The 20,118-nt window shown below is 56.1% G+C and overlaps 1 protein-coding gene across 1 annotated transcript; it reads right to left on the reverse strand.

Annotated features, from left to right (window-relative positions):
* Nucleotides 1–61: 61 nt before the first annotated feature.
* RNF115 (ring finger protein 115) lies at nucleotides 62–20,068 on the reverse strand. Its single transcript, XM_082496141.1, has 9 exons — nucleotides 19,956–20,068; nucleotides 9,900–9,958; nucleotides 8,760–8,811; nucleotides 5,850–6,061; nucleotides 5,254–5,325; nucleotides 4,996–5,068; nucleotides 3,093–3,186; nucleotides 1,725–1,840; nucleotides 62–1,602 (listed from the first exon to the last, which is right to left on the reverse strand). The coding sequence occupies exons 1-9, from the start codon at nucleotides 20,046–20,048 to the stop codon at nucleotides 1,471–1,473; spliced, it is 903 nt and encodes a 300-aa protein (XP_082352267.1). The 5' UTR covers nucleotides 20,049–20,068; the 3' UTR covers nucleotides 62–1,470.
* Between the last annotated feature and the right edge of the window lie 50 nt (nucleotides 20,069–20,118).

The raw sequence follows: 20,118 nt of genomic DNA on the forward strand, positions 1-20,118 counted from the left end.
AGCTCCCCAAGCTCCTCGGTCACCTCTTCCAGCCCCAACAATCTTTCGTCCACGTCCGGTCTTCTTTATAAAGGCCTTTATTTGACTGAATAGCAAACAAAACACTAGTTTTAAATCGAGTGTACGTGGTACACTGTTTACAGCAACGAAGCGGCAACATGTTTAGACGCGACCTACCTCTCCCTCCCGCCCGCTGCCGGGCCGAGCCGAGGGGGTTTGACACTGCCACGTGGTGGTTTAGTGGGTGCCGTAAGCACGGAGGTTATTCGGACGATAAAAACAAGGAGTCAAACATGGATGAAATGTTACAGAAATGGAGAAAAAAAAAAAAAAAACAAACAAAAAACAAAACAAAATAAAAAAACAACCCAAAGGGAAAAAAAAAATCCACAAAAATAAAGAGATTCTCTTAGTTACGGGACTAAGGGAGAATTAAGATCGTGTGTTAAACACTGAGGAATCGGCCGTTAAAATGGCTACGCACAGTTAGGTCTGGTTTCCTAAAGGATGCCTTTAATGTGGTCCATATGATACAAAGCCAGCTAAGGATCCTAAACGACTCACTGGGAGGGGGGACGGACAGGTTGGGACAGACCTGGGGACACAGGCACATGGAGAAGGGCCAGAAAAAAAAAAACAAACCCAAAAAAACCCAACCCCAACCAAAAAAACGACCCCCCCTCCCCCTCAAAAAAAAAAGTCCACGACAAAGACAGAAAAATCCTGCTGGGTGCGTTCCTGGTCCCCGAACCGGGGAGAGGGGGGGCTCCCGCGGGTCCCTCGCGCGCTCCTCTCTGCCGACACGCCGTCGGGAAGAGCTCCGGACCCTTCCACGCCTCCGTCTTCACCTCTGCCTCTCCCTTAAGAAAACCGACACCGCTATTTCATAGACACCGTCACTCGAATTCAAGAGAAGAGGGGGGGAACCCCTCCTGGATTCCATTCCACCCACCCGGTTCGAGGGGCAGAGAAAGGGGGCGGAGGAGAGAGGTCCAAAATCTTCTTCCCTCCTTCCCCCCCCCTCCCCTTTACTCCACGGAGCACCGCAGTGGGGACCTTTTCCCACCGTTGCCGGGGAGGGGGAGGACAACACAGAGGCAGCAGCAATGACCTCGGGACCCAGGCGGGGGGGTCCCCAAACCGGCTCACCTCCCCCCCTCCCTCCTCTGCTTCCTTCAATAGGGCCACGTTTGAAGTAAAGGTTTCACAAGTATAAAATCAAGTCAAATCACTCAAAAGACGCTGAATTTAGGACTAAAGAGGCGATTCCGATGGAGACGCGATTCGCTGGGAGATGCTAGTTTTAAAGTTTCAGGAAAAGAGACAGCACTCATCGCAGTAATACCGCAGGGTGGGTCCCCTCCCCTGCCCTAGATTTCCTGCTACTCTCGGTTTTTGTTTGAATTATAATACAATGTACATCTGTAGTAACGATACTGCGGCCGGAGCCCCCAGGGAAGCCCTCGAGCGTCAGAAAGTCCATCGATCGTGTAGTTGGCTTTCACTGCTAAAGCTGTTACTCGCTGAGGCCTCGGGGTTTTGCGTTTGCCGAGTCGAATCTTCCCCTTTTAAGCTCTTCCTGCAGACGGGACACGTGTCGTGCTGCAAGAGAAAACGCGGGAGCTTCAGGGAAATGCCGCCCAGACGGGTTTCGCCCCATCAGGTTTGGCGCGGAGACGGGGGCGTCTCGTGGAGCCCCCGGTGCGGCGGCCGCAGGCTCTTACCAGCTCTAACCACGGCACGATGCAGTTGCTGTGGAAGAAGTGATTGCACGGTAACTGCCGAACTTGCTCCGCGACTGTGTAGTCCTCTTTGCACACAGGACACTCCAAACCCGTATCTGGAAGAGACGCGCAGAGGGAGGAGGGTGAAGCGGGAGGGTTCAGCTCGTCGGGAATACAGACCCCGGCCTTCCCGAGCCAGGGGCCGTTCGCGTCCAGCACGCTCTCTGAGAAAGCGGAGAAATTCCCTGCGCGCGACTGGCAAGGAAAAAAATACACCAAAGTAGGGGTATTTGAGCCGAGCCCTGCCGAAACGTCCTCGCCCAGAGCAAGGGCAGTCTCGCGAGGCCGGCGGGGGACGCTGCCACGGCGCATCCTGCCGCTGCGCGCCACCGACCGCGAGAGACGGTGAAATCCCGAGCCCTCTTCCTCCCTGCCGAGGCCGTAAGGCGAAGGCAGACAGGGAGCCCGAGCTCGCAGCCTCTCGCCCGCCGGGCCGCGCGGCCCCAGCGCCGGCAATCCCACCAGGCGAGACCCAGCATTACAGCATGGAAACTCAGCTGCTTCTGGGCTCGCCAGCCAAGAAGAGGAGAGACGGGTACGTAAAAAGCACCAGATAAAAATATCTGGCGTGGAAACAGCTTTTCTAATCAAACCGTTTGTTCTAATGGAGCATTTTAGTTGCCAGTAATAGAGTAGCTCGGAGGGAAAGGGATCCTTGGGAGACAGCCTTCCGCAAACACGGGGAGAAAAATCCCCGGGATGAGCTAATTGCAAAACCATAAACACTATGAGAAACCCACAGGTCTCCGCTGCCAGCTGCACTGCGAGAACCTGCGCGTTTTACGTGACATTTCCAGAGCGGCTGGGCAGGAATCCGTTCAGCGCCTCGTCTCCCAGCCCCGCTGCGAGCCAATTTGGAAGGGAAGAAAGCAACAGGCCAAGCCCGGCTCTGACGAGCCCATAAACACCAGCACAAACAGAAGACTGCAGAAGACGGTAAAGCGATCAGGGGGTTGGTAGGCTAAAAAACGCAGCGCTCGGGGACTGCACAAACACTCTGCAGAAGGAAGAAGGTCTTTGCTGATGGCCTGAACTGGCGCAGACCTGAGAGTCCCCGGAGAAGCGAACACCAGAGATGGCAGCAGCCGCAGCAGCAACGCTCAGGATCGCCTGAGCTGGAAGAGAGGAGTGTTTCCAGCCCGAGTCTAGACAGTAATTGAGGCGGACGGAGCAGCGCTGCCTCCCGCCCTCCCGCAGCAGCCAGGGAAGCACGAGGACACAGCAAAGAGGGAGTGGGGGAGCCCAGGACGCGTACGCCAAAGCATCAGGCGATGAGTGACACCGGACACCAGCGGCGATTTCACCTACCGACTTGTTCCTGAGTTACTGTCACTGTCGGGAGAGATGAGATCTTCTCTTTGTCGGCTGGAGGTGGTCCCGTGTTTTCCAGCTGCCCCAGGAGCTGCGGAGGAGAAAACACGCTGTGCTCAGGAGTAGGGACAGGGCTTTGCCGTGCAGAGCATCGGCGTACAAACACAGAGCACGGAGAGCGCTGCGTCCCACCACCAGCCAGGCGGGTACGAGCAGCTCAGCCCGGCCTGTCCCTGCGGGGCGCTCTGACCTGCTCCTGAAGCCACTGAAGCGACAGACACCGCCCGCTTCCCCGGCGGGGCCAAAACCATTCCCACCGCCCAACCCCAGGAGCAAGCCGAGGCCATTTCATCCCGGCTTAGATATTCAGTGCACGGGTGACCGCTCCCTCCTCTGCACGGAGCGCCTCTGGTGCTCAGACCTTACTCTCACACCTCCAATCTCGGCAATGCCACTTCTAGTACCGCTGCCCTCCAGATATTTTACACCAACAGTCGGGGGCTGAAGGGCCTGGGTGGGAAGGGAGTCACGGCCACGGGAGAGGGTGCTAAGCTGCTCCTGGAGGATTTTGAAGTGAAAGGCAGTCGGCGGAGATGTTTTGAGAAGAGGAAGAACCTCGTGCTGCGGTAACAAGGGAGATGGAGCACCTTCTGCCTCTCCCGAGACTTGAGCAGGGCGTTAGGAGGAACGGGGCGACCTCCCAGGGCTATAAAGAGAAGCTTCAGTGGAGTACCACCACCAAGCCCAAGGAGTCTGTGCTCCTGTGGGTCCGTATTTCCTGCACGGAGCCTCTGAGGTTTCACACGGGCTGAGCTCGAGCTGCAGCAATGGTGCTGACAGCACCTTTTTTCCCAGTGTTATAGTTTCATGACTCATAGGAATTTTGTACTGTTCAGACCTAGATTCACCCGGCAATCAGCTCAAACAGGTTCACGCACGGTCAGGGAGAGCGCAGAGAAGCATTTGTAGGAGCCTCATCTAACTCTGAAGGCCACGTTAAGACGCCTGGGATGACACGAAATGCCGGGGTGGGCAGGGCTGCTGCTCCGGACCCAGCGAGGAGCCCAGCGGAGCCGCACACCCAGCCCAAAACTGAACTGCAACACCAACTCCATCGCACCGCACTTGCCGGGGCTTGCTCCGCTCTGCTGGGTGTGCGGGGTGGGAGGAAGGTGCTGTCTCCGAGCAGCCGTGTGGGCTGCGGGCTCATTTTGGGAAGCGGTGAGTAAGGCAGGCGAGACGGGCGCGCGATGCAGCCCGGGAAGCCGGGGGCTACTTATGAATGGCAGCAGATGGCTTTGCCAAGCGCTTTCAGGAGGTGTCAGCACGACAACAGCAGCCAAATTAGTTCTCAGTAAACCTTTCGTCTGCTCTTCCCATCGCAGCGATGCCAACGCCCTGTAAGAGACTGTTTGTGGATGGAGGCTGGACACCCCCGATCCTCAAAGGAGCCAGACGACGCTTCCAGGGAACGGGAGCGGACTCAGCTCATCCCTCCACAAACCACAGGGGGGGAAACGGCTCATGGCTGCGGATCGCTGAATTTGGCGAGAGCGCCGGGGCTGACGTTGGAGATTTTCACCTTTGGCCTCTGCTGAGCCTGTCGCAAGGCACCTGCAAGCCTCGTGCCACGCGTGGGCTGACAAAGAGGTGGACTAAGATACTGTATGTCCATAGTAATAAGGTCCAATCTCTGCTCCTACACCCTCTGAAGGGGCAGCGCACAAGGAGCCACCAAGCCAGACACCGATGGTCTGTTCTAGTCCTCATCCGAAACCCAGGGCTCGTCTCCAGCAGTGGCACCGAGCAGAGCGGAGCAGAAAAATTGACGGGCACAGATCAAAGCCCGGGGCCAACCGGCTTGGGACTTTCTCCACTCAGGGACACACACGGGTCTTACCTGGGTGACAATAGCATCAAGGCCGCTCTGTCCCCACGCGTAGTCCCCAGGATTTGAGTGCAGCATCCCACTCCTGCAGACGGGAGCAGAGAGTCAAGGAAGCCATTTCGCCCACCCTCAAGCGGCTCCGAGGTTTAAACAGTCCTCCCAGAGAAGCCACGCTGGGGGAGACGGAGCTCTCAGGCACCAGACCACGGCTGTTCACTGGTGTGGGCAGCCACAACCAAAGCCATGGTCTAAACCACACTCGCTACTCACCAGGAAAAAGGGTGTTGTGAGCCAGGAATCGCTGAGTTTGCAAAAAACCCTGCAAAGATCTGCTGTATTATTCTAAAGAGGGAGGAATCGAAAGAGAGAAAAAAAAAAAAAAAAAAAAAAGAGCAAGTTGAGCAAACAAATACACGGTGGCAGCAACAGTTTAGCAAGAACGGGCAGCAAAACACGAAATACTGCTCCCATCGATCGTAGCCACGTCGCTGCGAGACTCACGCCCGGGTAAATCCCTGCGCAGAAGGGCGAGCCCCGAGACAGAGGCACAGCTCGAAGGAAGAAGGGATGCTAACTCATCGGAGCGTGGGAGGGCTGGGAGAGGAAATGACTGAGTTTCCCGGGCACTGACTCGTTTCCCTGTGGCGAGGGTTGGCACCGGTACAGGCAAAACCCACCTTTCCCCCCACGCAGCCTCGATTCGTGCCGAGGGGGACAAAGGGCAGAGCATCTGATGTGCAAACCTGCTTTTTCTGGGTCTACCATAAGTGCCAGGATGCCATTTCTTCTGGTTTTCTCCCCAAGATCCCACATTTTTCCACCGATGAGGGAGGGAAACACTTCCAGGGGGTAATTTAGACACTCACCCTTCGATAGCAGGAGACCTGTCGGGGCGCGAGCTGCCCCGGGATCTGTACCTCCGCGTCATGGGCAATCGCGGAGGTCGGCTTGGTCCCCAGAGGTCGGCGTGGGCTTGGTGGCCCCTCTCGTTGTCCCTGCTGTCTTGATCCAGTGAGCTGCTACTCAGAAAGGGTCTGAAGTCGGGAAAGAACATTGTGTGGTCCAAATGGTCCCAAAGCTGAGGGGGGGAGAAAAAAAGGAGATGCAAACCACGTACAGCTCCGTCACTAATCCCGGCGACTCCGCTGCCCACACGGAGGCAGGGAAGTCCACCTCGACAGAAGCAATTGAGCAAATTCATATTGGTTACCATGGCTCCCAGAAAAAAGTCTGGCAAAACCGCTTAATTATAGCCCAAGCTAATCAGATGTACAACCCCCGGGAAGACCAACACGTCAGCTCTTTCCTGCTACGTGCAGATCCCTGACAACGTATATTTTGTTAGGCCACCCCAGGGCACTGCAAGGGCTCGTCTCTCTCTCTCTCTCTCTGTCCGAGGGCTGGAATTTGAGGAGAGAGACTGCTGGACACCCAGGTCCCCACGTCCACGGGCTCATTGAGTGCTCTGGGTCCTCACAGGCACAGGTGGCAAATAGATGTGGCCGAAAGAACCGAATTACAGCCCTGAAAAGGAGGGTTCGTGTCTCTGGTTGTGTCCCCCAGTCCAGCGTACCCGACGTGGCAGGACGGAGCAGCATGAAACAGCCGACAGTGAGAGGCCTTGCACATCTAACACCGTTCGGTGGGGTCCATCCACACGAGGAAAGCCATCTCTTGGCCCTACAGCAGATCTACCTGCTGCTGGTGGTGCAGAAACCCACCTGCACCTCGCCCGAGTCAAATTGCCGACCCCGAGCCTCTCCGAGGGGGAGCAGGGACACAAATCAAGAGCTGCTGAGGGGTCACCAATGGATCCCTGTGGTGCTCCCGGCTACACTCCCTGCTGCGAGCTGCCGGCCCACAGAGAAACCACGGCACGCACGAAAACACCCAGGAACGCGGAGCAAAGCATCCTCATCCCGAGCCTCAGCTCGGAGCCGAGAGCCCCCTCGGCCACCCTCACCTGCAAAACCCATTTGGTTTTATTCCTTCCACAATTCGGATTACCCACAGCTTAACGTACCAGCTGAGGAGGGCACTGAAGATTTATAATGTGGGTTTATGGGGGGGGGAAAAAAAAAAAAAAAAAAAAAGATTGGTAGGACACAACGAAACACGGAGCGTCAGACAAGAAACCCTCCGTGTGCCACGCGGGAGCAGGGTGCTGCCCACGCTCCATCCGCCCGGGCCGCGCTCCGCGCTGCAAAAGGGATATTCGAAGGAGCAGTGCCCTCGGATTTACTGCGGGAATGAAGTGCTGCAGAGCGCAACGCGAGGGCTGTTCTCTTCTTATTTGTACTAGACCCTCATCGTGCGTCATGACACGATCAGAGTGGCTTAATTTCCATTTCACACCTAATTAGCTCGCTTTACAAGTCTCTTACATTGCTCGGTTCAATCCGGTATCGGAGGAAAGGGGGAAGTCAAGTTTATGACCTGTTCTCTGAATTAATACCCTGCAGACGAGAGTTTTGCTTGTCCTCCTGCTGGTTATGATCAAGACACAGCTCTCCCTGCCCGCAGCCGCACTGCTGAGAGAAGACTTTCATTTATTATTAATCCTAAAAGCCATTTAAATTTACATAGCGCCTTTCGTGCAGCGGCATCCCAAAGCTCTTTGTAAACCGTCACGTGGGCTATAAGACGAGATCACTTTATCTCGGTGAAACAGGGGCATTTCTGGGATACAGCGCTGGGGAGAAGCGATATAAAGGCACCAGTTCGGTTCAGGAGATAAACGGATCCAGCTGAAGCGGAGGGGAGGAGAGGCAAACCAGCCGTACGCGGGGAACGGGGAAGCAAACAGGAGGGATCCAGATCCCAAACACAAAGCTGTAGAGGAATTTCAGCTATTTGGTGACCCCGTTTCTGGCACTGAACCCAGTGGCTTTGCTGCAGCACGCGAAGGAGGGCTCGGCAACAACACAGACCCCCCAAATCCACCCGGGGACAACCCTGGCCGAGGAGCTGCGACGCGAGACATCGGGGAGCTCTCCCGGCAGGACCGAGGAACGGTTAAAACTCCTCAACAACTGAGCAAACGAATAACCCCATCTCTGAGCGAGGCCTGCTGGCAGCGGAGACGCAGAGAAATTTTATTCCCATCTGTTTCACGCAGCTCGGCTGAACTCCTGAAGGGAAATGGAGCCCTGAGGAAGGGAGCTTGCCATCAGAGACTAAAGCCGCCCTTCCTTCCCCGGGGTCTGGAAGAGGATCTGCCGCCGCAGCCACGAGCGCAGGGTGACTCAGGAGAGGCCCCAGCACGAGTTCAGGGTGCGTATTCGCGGAGTTCCACTCAGGCTGTCGGCACGTGCCTGGCTCTTCGAGATTTTAGCTACCGGGGTAAGAAAAGAGGCTTCCAGCCCTCGCCGCACTGAGGCCCCCGCAACTGAATTACAAGACACAGATTTTGTTCCAAGTTTGGACTTTTTAGACAGTTGTGGTTCTGGTAAAGCTCAGAGCAGCAACGAGCAGGGAGGAAAGGGCAGTCGGGCAACACCCTCCCTGGCTGGCTGAGCACCACCGACACACGGCCCGGCATCTGCCAGCACGTCTTTCCACCGTCCTTCTTTTCCTGCCCTGCCCAGTGAGCAAACTTCTGGCGGTGTCAACAGTCTCCTCAAAACCTGCCAAGTTCCTGAAAACTCTTGGGAAGATCACCTGTCTTTTTTACAAGGCAGCAAGCGAAGGTGCCTTCGCGTCCTGCACCCGGAGGCGAGACTCAAAACCTCTTCATTGCTAGTTTGAAAACACGAAAGCACGACGGCAGAACTCACCTCTGCGAACTGTGTGGATGGGCCGTCGTCTATGCCGCTGCCATCTAGAAAACTGAAGAAAAACAGGCGAGTGAGAGCAGGTCACCCCTCCAGAAACCAGCTCCCCTCCCGGAATTAAATACAGACGGGAGCTCGTGTGAGCAAGACAGTCCCCGTGTGGTCTGAGAGGGGAAGGGATGAGCAAACCGAGCCCGCCTGTGCGAGCACAGCGGAGTAATTCCTACAGACCGAAAAGGACTACTGAAGTTAAAGGGCTTGGTTATGTGCCAGCACGCTATGCACAACCCGGCCCTGGAAGAAACCGGGTTTCTAACTATCCGCTCTTTGGCGGAGCCTCCTAAGAGGAGGCGTTTGAGATGGAGCATCCTGCAAACGGGATCGTGTGCCCCAGAGGACCCCTCCACTCTTGCCTTAAGTGACAGGTATACGCTTATATTTAAGAAGAAGATGTAGTGTGACATTAAGTCCTCTCCCCGTCCACAAATTCCTGCTGCGGCATGTCTCAGACAGCAAAGGTTCACGTAACCACGTGCACTTTCATCTTGCCTGCCCCCAACCCAAATAAAGCAGTTTTCCCAGCAATTACTCAAGACTGAATACAGTGAGGACAGAACAGGCATCATTTTGGATGCCTAAGCTGCCGGCAGCATGTTCTGCTGGGTGACCAAAGACCAAATCCTAGAGAGAAAAGGTATTTCTTTCCCTCTTGGCCTCAGCTGTGAGATTAGAGACACGGTCGGGAGACAGAGGCAAAAAGGTCCCGTGAGTCACTGAGGTTCAAGCGTGATTCCTAAAAATATAATGCTTTTCACTCTACGAGACCAAAGAAACAGGCCTCAAAAACCTGTAAGCATCTTCGTTCACAGGACCTTGTACAGCCTTAATTCACAACTCCCATCTTCTCAGAAGCATTCCCCAAACCCCTCCACGTGGCTCTAGCACGAGACCGACCGCCACTTGTATTTTCAGTCTCCTCCGGTATTAAGTCCAAATTCGCACTGACATACAAGCTTTCCTTTTGCATTCCTTATTTCGTCCTTGTTGTCCACAGCTTTTAGAAGCTTTACATCAGGCATCTTACGAACCCAGAAGAAATGTACGCGTGCGGTAAAACAAGCGGTGTATCGATGGGTACGATACCTGGAATCATCTGTGACTTCTTCGATAAAGCCAGATTCACATCTCGGGCAAGTGTACTCCTGTAAAGACAGAGGAAACCGGGTTTAGCCGCCAAGCAGCTTGCGATTTCAGGAAAAAGAGCGCGAAAAGTGACGCGTCAGGAGCGCAACGTGGATTCCTGAGCTCCACCTCCCTGTAAAGTCACCCTGGAAGACCAGAGTTTGGGTGTCATTAAGAAGATTTCAAAGCCCGGTGCTTATGGCAGGTATTATTAACCTCAATTGACAATTGGAGAACAGAAAAACGCCCTTATCAAGATCACGCAATGTTAGTGGCGGACCGAATTAAAATAAATTAACAAAACCAACACACGAACAGCCTCAGGCCTGTCCAGATAATGACATTTAAGAAAAAGAGCCATTTCCAAGCCAGCTGCAAAGCACCGGGACCAGTCCAGTTCCCAGCCGCGGTGACGGAAAGCGAGTCATATCAATTAAACCGGTGTCAGAAAGCCGACGAGCTGCTGGTAACGCAGGTCTGATGCGGAGCTGGATTTGCTGCCGCTCGCACCGCAGGGAAGACGGTTCTCGTGGGGAACTTACAGAGACACTCTGCAACTACCAAAGCCAGAAAATAAATATTTTTTTACTTTTTTCCACCAAACCATTTTCATAAATGGGTACTCCATACGTAAGCCAGGCTCACCGGCTACCGACCACTGATACCACCTCTGCCCGCTGCTCTGCCCTCCCCCCGAGCACGCCAGCCCTTTACCAAGTGAACGATTTGGGCCGCAGAGAAGGGAACATGCAGCCCCGGGGCTGCTTTCCCTGGCATATCACCTGGACGAAATAATAGTTTCTCCCGAGGCCACAAAATCCCAATGCAAAAGGCTCAAACATGCACCTTTCCCACCGCCGGCCCCCTCCGAGCCGGCCCTGCCAGCCACGGCGCTGCCAGACCAGCAGCAAAGTGCTGGTCACCAGTAAAGCAGGATGGAGGCGGATGGGCTTGCTCTGCGGCTCCAAAGCTTTTAAGGATGGGAGAGAGGGAACTGGATAATCCAGAGGCATCCCCACTCTGGAATATGCTGCTAGAGCCGTGAAAGCGGGATCTGCTGCAGGGAGAAGGTAGTAAGAAGCCAGGCTGGGCAGATGGACGGACAGACGTGCACAGCCAGAGCACGGAGAAGAGGCACCTCTGGGTCCACCTCGCAGCAGTGCCCTGAACTCAGGACCCTACGGATACCCCCCCATCACCTCCCAATCCATAAGGAGAGGGAAAACCCCCCGTGGCTCCTCTGATCTCCTCAGCCCGTGCTCACCTGGGGCTACCGAAGCGCAAGATCTGCGTAAAGGGTGGGGAAAAGCCATTATCCAGCCTCCCCGCCTCCAGCCCTCCTGCAAACCCGCCGAGGGAGAAAAATTCACATCCCCCTGCGGGTCTTTGCCCTCCACGGCATTACCAAGCAGGGACACCCCTGCCCAGGGCAAACAGGGACACAGGGAATATCAGCCGGGGCAGGGAAAGGGAAGAAGGGCTCCATCCTCGCGGCATCGGCACAGCAACGCTCAGTTTGCCAGCTATTTATCCACCAGAAGAAATAAAAGGACTGCTCCCCAAAAAGAGAGCATCCTCGCCATCCTTCACCCGAGAGAAAGGCAGATCCAGCTGCACGACCACGCGGCGATCCTGGGTTCGGCACCAGCGAACGGAAAAGCTGCTGGCAGGGAACCGCGGAGGCAGCTGCAGCTTTTAAGAGCAGGGGGGAAGATTTCTTTACAGGAGAAAAGTTTTCTCCCTTTTCATTCTGTCCCAGAGCTGTGGATCTCCTTCAATTTAGGGCAGAACATTGCCAAAACCAAAAAGCACATCCAGACCCTCCCGTCCCGCTGCAGGGCGGCAGGAGACAGGGCGCTCCCAAAAACGCCACGCTCTGGGCAGTCCTTTTCCAACCCGTGATTTGTGGGATCTCAGTCCAAAAATAAAGCCTCCTGATAAAGAGTCTTGCTTTCTTTACTCACGCTTCCCAGACCACAGATAAAACCCGGGCCAGCGTCCTGCGAACCACAGCCTCGAGCCCTGGGTGTCGAATCCTGCTACCTAAACCCGAAGCCTGACAAGGAAGAGGAGAGATAAGACGTACGCCCACGCCAGCGGCGCACCGGTTGCTCCATGCAGCCCAACTCCTCCTTTGAACTCCCGATGCCCCGCCGAGCTCGAGGAGCGATCGAATTCCTGGCGCAGCGTTACCAGAGCCGGGGCGCAGCGAGACATCTCCCAGACCTGTAACACAACGCTTTTGCGGAGACAGCTCCAAATTCACCCACATCTTTTCCCCCCCCCCCCCCGCTTTTGCGTTACGCAAGCTTCGCCTCCCCGTCCCCTCTCGCCGCACAGCTCCGTATCATTTTCCCACCGAATCTGTACTTCCCTGGGAATGGCACATCAGCCCTCCAGACACCTCAATCGATCTCATTTTGCTTTTTGCCATAATTAGCAATTTGGCAATGTTCAGCAGGTGCTGGGCTTATGGAGGGGCACCTCGCTCGGCAGCTGGAGCGGCTTTGGGGATGGAGAAGAGCGCGGCGGGGGGCTGCCCGCAGCAGCTTCGCTCCCAAAAACCTTCGTGATGCCCCAGCCCGCGACGGGAGAGGTGGAGCACAGGTTTTCACAAAGGCCCATTTCAGGCAGCCAAACACGCGGTATATTTTCAAAAGAACTCCAGCCTTGAGTATAATGGGAACTGATGGGTGATGAGCTCTTAAAAAGGGAAAGAAAAAAAAAAAAAAAAAAAAAAGGAAAAAAATCAATCTCTCTGGGGCTTTCGGCTTTGCATCCGTGAATTGCCAGGCTAACGAGAACAGAGGCGCGGGTTTGAAAGAGGGACGTGCATTGCTCAGTTCTGCGTGGGAGCAAATTGTGGGGCTAAATGCCACCACAGAGAGCGTGGCCGGCAGCGTGGCCGGGAAGGCGGGGGGGTGCAGCACGGACCCACCTCCGAACAAAGATTACAATACAGGGAGAAAGAAAAAAAGAGCTCTTCTTTGGGTGGGAAAGGCTCTGCGAAACGCAGAGGTGTCCCTCTGCGGAGAGGCTGCGTCCCAAGTGCAAACGAGAAGCGAGGAGCAGTGAATGCCTGGCATTTCTTAAAAGTAATGAATACGTACGGGATCAAAAGCTAGGCACTAAAATACTGGGGTCAAAAAGCTCATTTTGTACTATACCATCTCATTTCATACCATACCACCAGACTTCAGAGCGATACCGAAGCAGGAGGACATTCTGCGCTGTCTAAAAGTCCTTCACTTAATTCATTTTCAGCATTTTCCCTGTCAAAACGACCACGTTAGAAAGATTTTTCTCTCTCTTTTTTTTTTTTTTCCCCTCTCTAAACTTAGCAGCAGGCCGTGCCATCGGGGACACTGCAGGTCTGATGCGTTTCTGGAAGCTTTTGAATGTTTCTTTTTATGTTATAATCTGTATGGAAATTACCAGCATCTTGCCCAGAAGCTCGAATGTATAGTCAGAGCATGAAGAGAGATAAAAATGGCATTTGGGATAAATAGCAACAGGGGGGAGGGAGAAGGGAAACCAGAACAGACGCCGGGAGGTGGGTGAGATACTGCAGAGCCACCGCATCCACGGAGAAGCACGAGCCCTTCGTTTTACCTCCCTGCTTTCTGCGAGAGGTTTAGGGACGCACAGGGCAGCCCCCATCTCTGCCGGAGCCTCCTGCCTGCACAGAAGGAGCTCGACGGGCGCCCCACCTCCCAAAAACTGCCACTGCGACCGTTTCGGTGAGCGCAGCGACCTCATTCCCCAAGCAGGATCCAGCCACAGCGCAAAGAAAAAGACTTTCCGGGGAAGGACTGACAGCATCCTATGGCTCCCACTCCCCGTCAGCCTGGCGGTCTGTGTTTCGCAGAAGGAAAAGAAAAGAAAATCCCAGCAGGAGCCCTCGCTGCCTGCGGCTCTGCCCGACGGGAGCCCGCTGTGCCCTGCTCACAAGAGACGCGCGCTCGTTAGCTAGAGGAAAGCAGCCAGCTGATTTCCTAAGCAGCCAGAACTGGGTGGCACACACACGTCTAGCCCAAGCGCGTCTGTCAGGAGCGATGTTGCCAGACTTGATCCTACCTCGGGGCAGAAGCGACGGACTCGGTGGTGCTTCAGCCTCCGGTTTGTGGGTCCGTACAGCCAGGTGGAGGCCAAGCCTCCCTTCGCCCCCAAAACAGAGGGCAAGATGCAAGTGAGAATCCAATTAAGAAGCAAGTGAAGCTGCGTGGCAGCAAACCAGTCGAAATTTTGAGGTCCCCACAGAAAACTGAATTTAAAGGCTACAAAGCACCAGGAAAAGCGATGTGCAGGTTGCTTTGGTCCATCCACAGTGCGGTTTGGGTTCTCGGGCTGAGCAGGCGACGCAAGGCACGTGGCCAGGCTCTGGCAGAGGCACCGCTCATGCCTTCGCCCTCTTCATTGTCCCACCGGGATGCACAGCAAGCCAGGAACCACCAACTGCCCCCATCACCGCCGCACCCTGCTCAGGGGAGCGGTCTGTCCTGGAGAGGCCACCGTTGCACAGGCACGTCCCTTCCGCAGCCCAGACTGTCCTGCCGGCTCAGCCCTCCGGCACGGCGCTTTCAGCACCGTCAGCATCTTTCCGGCTGAGGCACCAAACCCGAGCTGCTCCCAGCAGCCGTGGCCGCAGCCCCGCAGGTAACCATGTTAGTTTGTCACCCTCGCCCTCACAGCAGGACTCAAACCGTCCCCTTGTCGTGTTCTCATGGCTATTCCAGGCACCGGCAACTTGGAGAGGAGACATCAAAGCAAGCTCCCTGATCAGCGAGGCACAGACTGTGACGAAGGAGAGATAATAAGGCAAGCTGAGAAGTTTTTCCCGACTCTTGCTCCATCCAGCAGCTGTGCGCGCTTCTCCTTTGGTCGCTTGTCCTTCTCTTGATGGCCACGAGCTCACCCCACAGCTCTAACCCTGGACGTAACTTCACTACCTTCCCCTCTCTTCACCAGGCTGCTACAGGCAGGAGAACTCAGCTCCACCACCCCGGGCTTGGATTGACTCATTTGTCTTTCCCAAATTAAATATCCCTCCTGTAATCCCCACAGCTGCAACAATATTTACTCCTCGTCTTTAAGTACAGGGCGACATCACTCTGCGCTGTCCAAACCGGCTTCACCCGAGGGGCAGCTGCTCCTTGCATTAAATGAAGTATATGGTATATATTTGACATATGTATTCGACAAGAGAGAAACCCAGAGAACTCACCCTAATTCAGCGCTTCAGAGCCACACAATTAAACCGCAGCTCACAGAAAGGTTGAGCTTCACACGTCTTAACCCTCAGTTAGGAACTGAGTTTTTAAACTGCTTTAGTTTTTAAACTCTTTTGCCAAGAGTAGACGAAGCAGTTGTCACACCAGGCAGCAGGTGACATCAAACGCTCTGGGACAACACCCCCCTTACCTGCGTGCTCCCGTACAAAGCCACGCGCCGCCTCCTCTGCCCCAGGACCTGACCTCAGAACTTGCCGCTGCTTCTTCCCCCTGGAGCCAGGACAGAGCCTTCGGAGAGACGCAGACACACCTTCACTATAAATATTAATCACATCGTCACCGGTGTTACAGATGGGGACTATCACATCCCAACCTTGACTCCATTTCAGCATTGCCACAGGGTTCATCAGCCAATTCAAGCATTTCTTTGAGCTGCGCTGAGCGCAAGTGAAACTCCATCACCGAAATGCCGGACAGCCGGGTGGCAGCTTTTAACCATGCACGACACCGGGTGGAAGGTCTGTCATCCTCGGCGTTCATCCAGAGCTCTTCAAGGGTAAAGGAACGCGAAGCGAGAACAGCTCCTCTCCTGGCTCACTCCCAGCTGAGACCGCCTGCCTTCACACCAGCGAAGGGGTCGGGATATTTTGTCGGGGACAGGAGCCCAGCACGGGTGAAACCAGCCGGCCACGGCAGGGACGAGCAGGGGGGATCGCTCCACCCGCCTTCCATCACCTCTGGGGAGGGCAGCACCGAAACAAGCACACGGCAGCAGCTGGCACTGCAGGAGCTGAAATCCCTGCTCAGCTTTGCCTCTCATCCAGCCAGGCGTTCTCTCTTTCTTGGGTTTTTCCTCCTCGCTTTAAAAGAAAAACAGATCCGCAGGGCTGCAGCCCCGACAGGACAGGCGCCGGGCACATGCAGCGTATTGAAATAGCCGGCAGGGGATATCGTTAAACATCAGCCGTCTCCTCGGCATCAGACCAGGGCTGCAATCCTGCTGCTCGGGCAGCAAGCAACCCAACGCAAGCCCGTCAAAGACCCAACGCAAGCCCGTCAAAGACCCAACGCAAGCCCGTCAAAGACCCAACGCAAGCCCGTCAAAGACCCAACGCAAGCCCTCCCAACCCACCCTCCCATTAGCACTACAAGCTCCTGCCGACATGGGGGCAAGCCCCCGACCGCCCCAAAAGTGCCAGAGATGCCCTGTGGAGGTGCTGTCCTTGCTCAGAGCATCCACGTTTCAGGGTGCGTAGGCAGGGAGTGAAGTTTACGCCACCTCTGCCTGCTCTCTGGGAGGTGGCAGGTCACTGCTGAAGCGAGAAGACGCAGCAGCTCCGCCGAGGATGACTGCTGCATCTAAAACCGATCTGCTGGGAGCCCTGGCCAGGTCCCGGCAATGGCGATGAATGCCACGGCAGCTGCATGCCCGCTCTGGAAGGAGGCAGTGGCCCCGCACCTCTAAATCTTGCCTGATGAGCTCTTGCTCAGAGGGGGTGGGTATGAAGAAAAACCTCTCGGACAGAGGAACGATCTGCAGCCGGGGTTTTAGTTTAGGTCACCATTATCCTGGTGAAAGCAGTTAAAAAACTTAAAACCCGTGTGCTCAGCATTTGTTTTGTTTTTGCAAAGACAGGGAGAGAAGTTACTTGTCTGGGGTGAGAGAAAAAGAGGTCGGGGGCACGGGACTGTGTCCCGGTCCCAGCAAACGGGTCCAGCTTCTCCTAATTTATCACTTTTGGTTTTGTAGATCCTCCCCCACAAAGCCACTAATTGCTCTGCTGGAGGTAAACTGAGGCACGGAGTTACTGACCCAAAAGAAATCAGTGCTGGGTCAGACTGGGGTGCACACAGCCAGTGCTCCTCCTGCAAGGCAGGGTGACGGCCACACAGCCGGGAGGGACGAGGGGACCCTCCAAGGGCAGACCAAAGGGAAGCAGCAAAAGCAGCTCCCAAAATCACCCCGTTCCAAGCATGGGCAGAGCAGCCCCATGGCCATGTCCTCCCCACAGCCGGGGGTTGAGGCAACACCTCTACGCTAACTGTCCCCAGGCCATGGGGACAGCACCGATGCTCCTCAAAGCACATCTGAGCGCCGAGTAAAGATGGCAAAAGCCTCTCCCGGTCGAGTCAACCATCTGGGGAAGGGCACAAGGAAGTTCTGGGTAGGTTTTCCTTCAAAGGGATGACGTGAAGGAACAGGTTTGGGGATGCCTGACAGTCCCCAGCAGGTCACTGGGAACCTGTCCGTCCCCACCCCGGGGCCAGGCCAGAAGACGACCAGAGATCTCAAAAGAGCAAAACGATTCATTACCTCAGCAGGAACAAGCTCTAAATAGATGTTTTAATACCCAGACTGTAACAACCTGCATTTCTAGACCCACCAAAAGCTCTACGATGCTTATCCCTACCAAAATCCAGCCATCTCCAGAGGGGAACGAGAGCAGAGCCCAGCGGGAAAGGCAAAACAACAGCCTCCACCGAGGCCTCAACCCTGAGCTGGGTTTCTGGGTGCTCTTGAAATAGAAACTGGAGCAAGACACGCCGGGAGAGCTGGGCAAGCCATCCTGCAGGCAGAGGATGCGGCGACCTCTTTAATGCCCACGCAAAGCAGAAGGGACTTCGGTCCGCCTGGGCTCCCGATATAGAAGCGAAGAAAACCGCTCACGGCATGCCGGATCCCAGCAAAGGAAAAACCAGTGGAGGTTTGACGTAAAGGTATTTCATGGCGCAGGCCTGGAGTTTTGCTCCCAGGACAAACCAGAAAGACTATTGAGGCACCAGGAAAGCCCGAGTCTTGGGGACAGGTGGGGTTTGAGCAGGTTTTGGACAGTAATTCATTTAACAAAGTTGATTTTGTATACTGGAGGGTAAAGTGCCGAAGTCAGCAACAGATGGAAATGGTGCAAAAAGAGAGTGGAGCAAAATTTGAGACAGGAGGGAGGAGAAGCACCCAAAGGTGAAGCTACCGGCTCCAGAGGAGTTGGGATGGATCAGGATGCAGATATATGACTTGCATCCCGTTGGATGAGGACAAGCCTCAGGGGGCTGCTCCTGCCTGCAGAAGCCCCCGCTGGAGGCTGTGCCGGGGCCCTCACCCGCTCCAGGTGCAAGCGCTTTCGGAGCCTGCGTGCCCCTCTCTTGCTGACGAGGGGCCGCATCCCTGCATTTGCCTGGATTTTACAGAAATCAGGGAAGGGGGCTCGGTGCCTGCGGGGTCTGCACGCAGCCTCACTCCTGCCTTGGTGACAGGGAAGGACAGGGAGGGCTCCACCACCCTTGGACTTTAAAGAAGCAGAGAAAACCCACAGCTCGCAGCTCAGAAATGAACTTTTCGGGTTAATGCAGCTGACGACTCCCTGCCTGCAGACCCTGGAGTGCCTGCAGGTGACAGGAGATGTGGTCCCCGACCAGCAGCAGAGCAAGGACAGCTCGTGAATCGGACTTGGATGTAGACACAGCCCATGGATAACGGCAGCTGAGACATCTCCCCGCTGTCCCATGCTGCTCAGCCAGGAAAGGACACAGGCAGCCGGATGAAGGTGGCCGCCCGGTTCACCTCCTCCTTCTGCTGCCCCACACGCCAGCCCTGTCTGCACCCCCCAGTTTCCCCCCGTCCTGCCCCTACCCCTTCCCAGCCTGGGCACTGGGATTATACCCACCGCCACAGGGAACAGGGGCATCAGCCCAGTCCTGCTCCTCCCCAAAACGTCCCCCAGCCTCAGCAATCACAAGCCAAACCTTCCATCCTCAGAACCCAAATACAGGGAGGAGGAATATTAAAGTCACCCCAGCCCAGACCCACTTTGAGCTGCTTTGCTGAGGGGCCTCGGGGATTTGTCACCTCCTTGCTCCCCGCTTTGGGGCTTGGGGGTGTTGGGCTCCCCAGACACGTGGGTCTCAGTCCCAACAGGTTGGCAGTCCCCTCACCCAGAGGGGCAGCACTATGAAGAACCCCTCGCTGGCTCAGTTAAGGGGTGAGAACTGGGGGTCACCCCTGGGAGGGGGCCACATACAGCCCCCCCAGCTGCTCTCTGCAGTCTTCTGCAGGGACAACAGCGCTTCACAAAAGGACCAGAGGACTCACCCTCTCCTACAGCCCTAAGGATGTCGGGGTGTGGGTCAACCTGTCCTCAGAGTACTGGGGGAGTCACCGCAGTCAGCAGGACTGGGGGGACACCTTGCCCCCACACGGTTCAGCAGGATTTGAGAGCTCACCCCTTTCTACAGGGCCTGGGGGGGCAGGGGGTCACCCCTAAACACCGGGGTTCTGGAGAACCACTCCCCTTCCCTGGGGGATTTTGGGGTCACCCTTTCCCTGCAGGGTTCAGGAAAGTTTGGGGGTATCACCCCAGCCCCCGAGACTTTGCAGGGCAGCCCTATTCCAGGGGACACCCCTTCCCCACAGGATGAGGGGGGAGAGGGGGGTACCCCTTCCCTACGGGGGTCAACAAAGTGATGGGGGGGCTCCCCTGCCTGTAGGGTTTGAAGGGAACACCCCTTCCCACAAAGGTCAGGGAGGGGATTGGAGGGTGGGGGTCACCCCTCCCTGCAGGGCCTGGGGGGATAACACCCCTTCCAGGCTGAACCCCAAACAGTCGTCCCCCCCCAAGGGGAGATTCGGGGCGGAGGGGGGGGAAGGGGAGAGAACGGGGATGAGCCCCTCACTCCCGGGGCCAGCCCAGCCCGGCCCGCCCCCGCCGGGGGGGCACCGGCGCTGAGAGGCCTCGGCCTCCCCCCGCCTCCCCCGTCCCCGCTGGAGCCCCCCCCAACCCCCGGCGCTTACCGGCAGCTTGGGGCTGACCTCCCCCTTGCAGCTGTGGCAGAAGAAGCGGTGCTGGGACACGGCGGCCGCCGCCGCCGCCGAGGCCTCCGCCATCTTCTCTCTCCCCCGCCTCCGCCGGCTCCCTGCCGTCAGTCCTCCGCCGAGGCAGCGAGGCCGCGGCCCG

Source organism: Vanellus vanellus, assembly GCF_965231255.1.
Source record: "Vanellus vanellus genome assembly, chromosome: 27".
NCBI classification, from domain to species: domain Eukaryota; kingdom Metazoa; phylum Chordata; class Aves; order Charadriiformes; family Charadriidae; genus Vanellus; species Vanellus vanellus.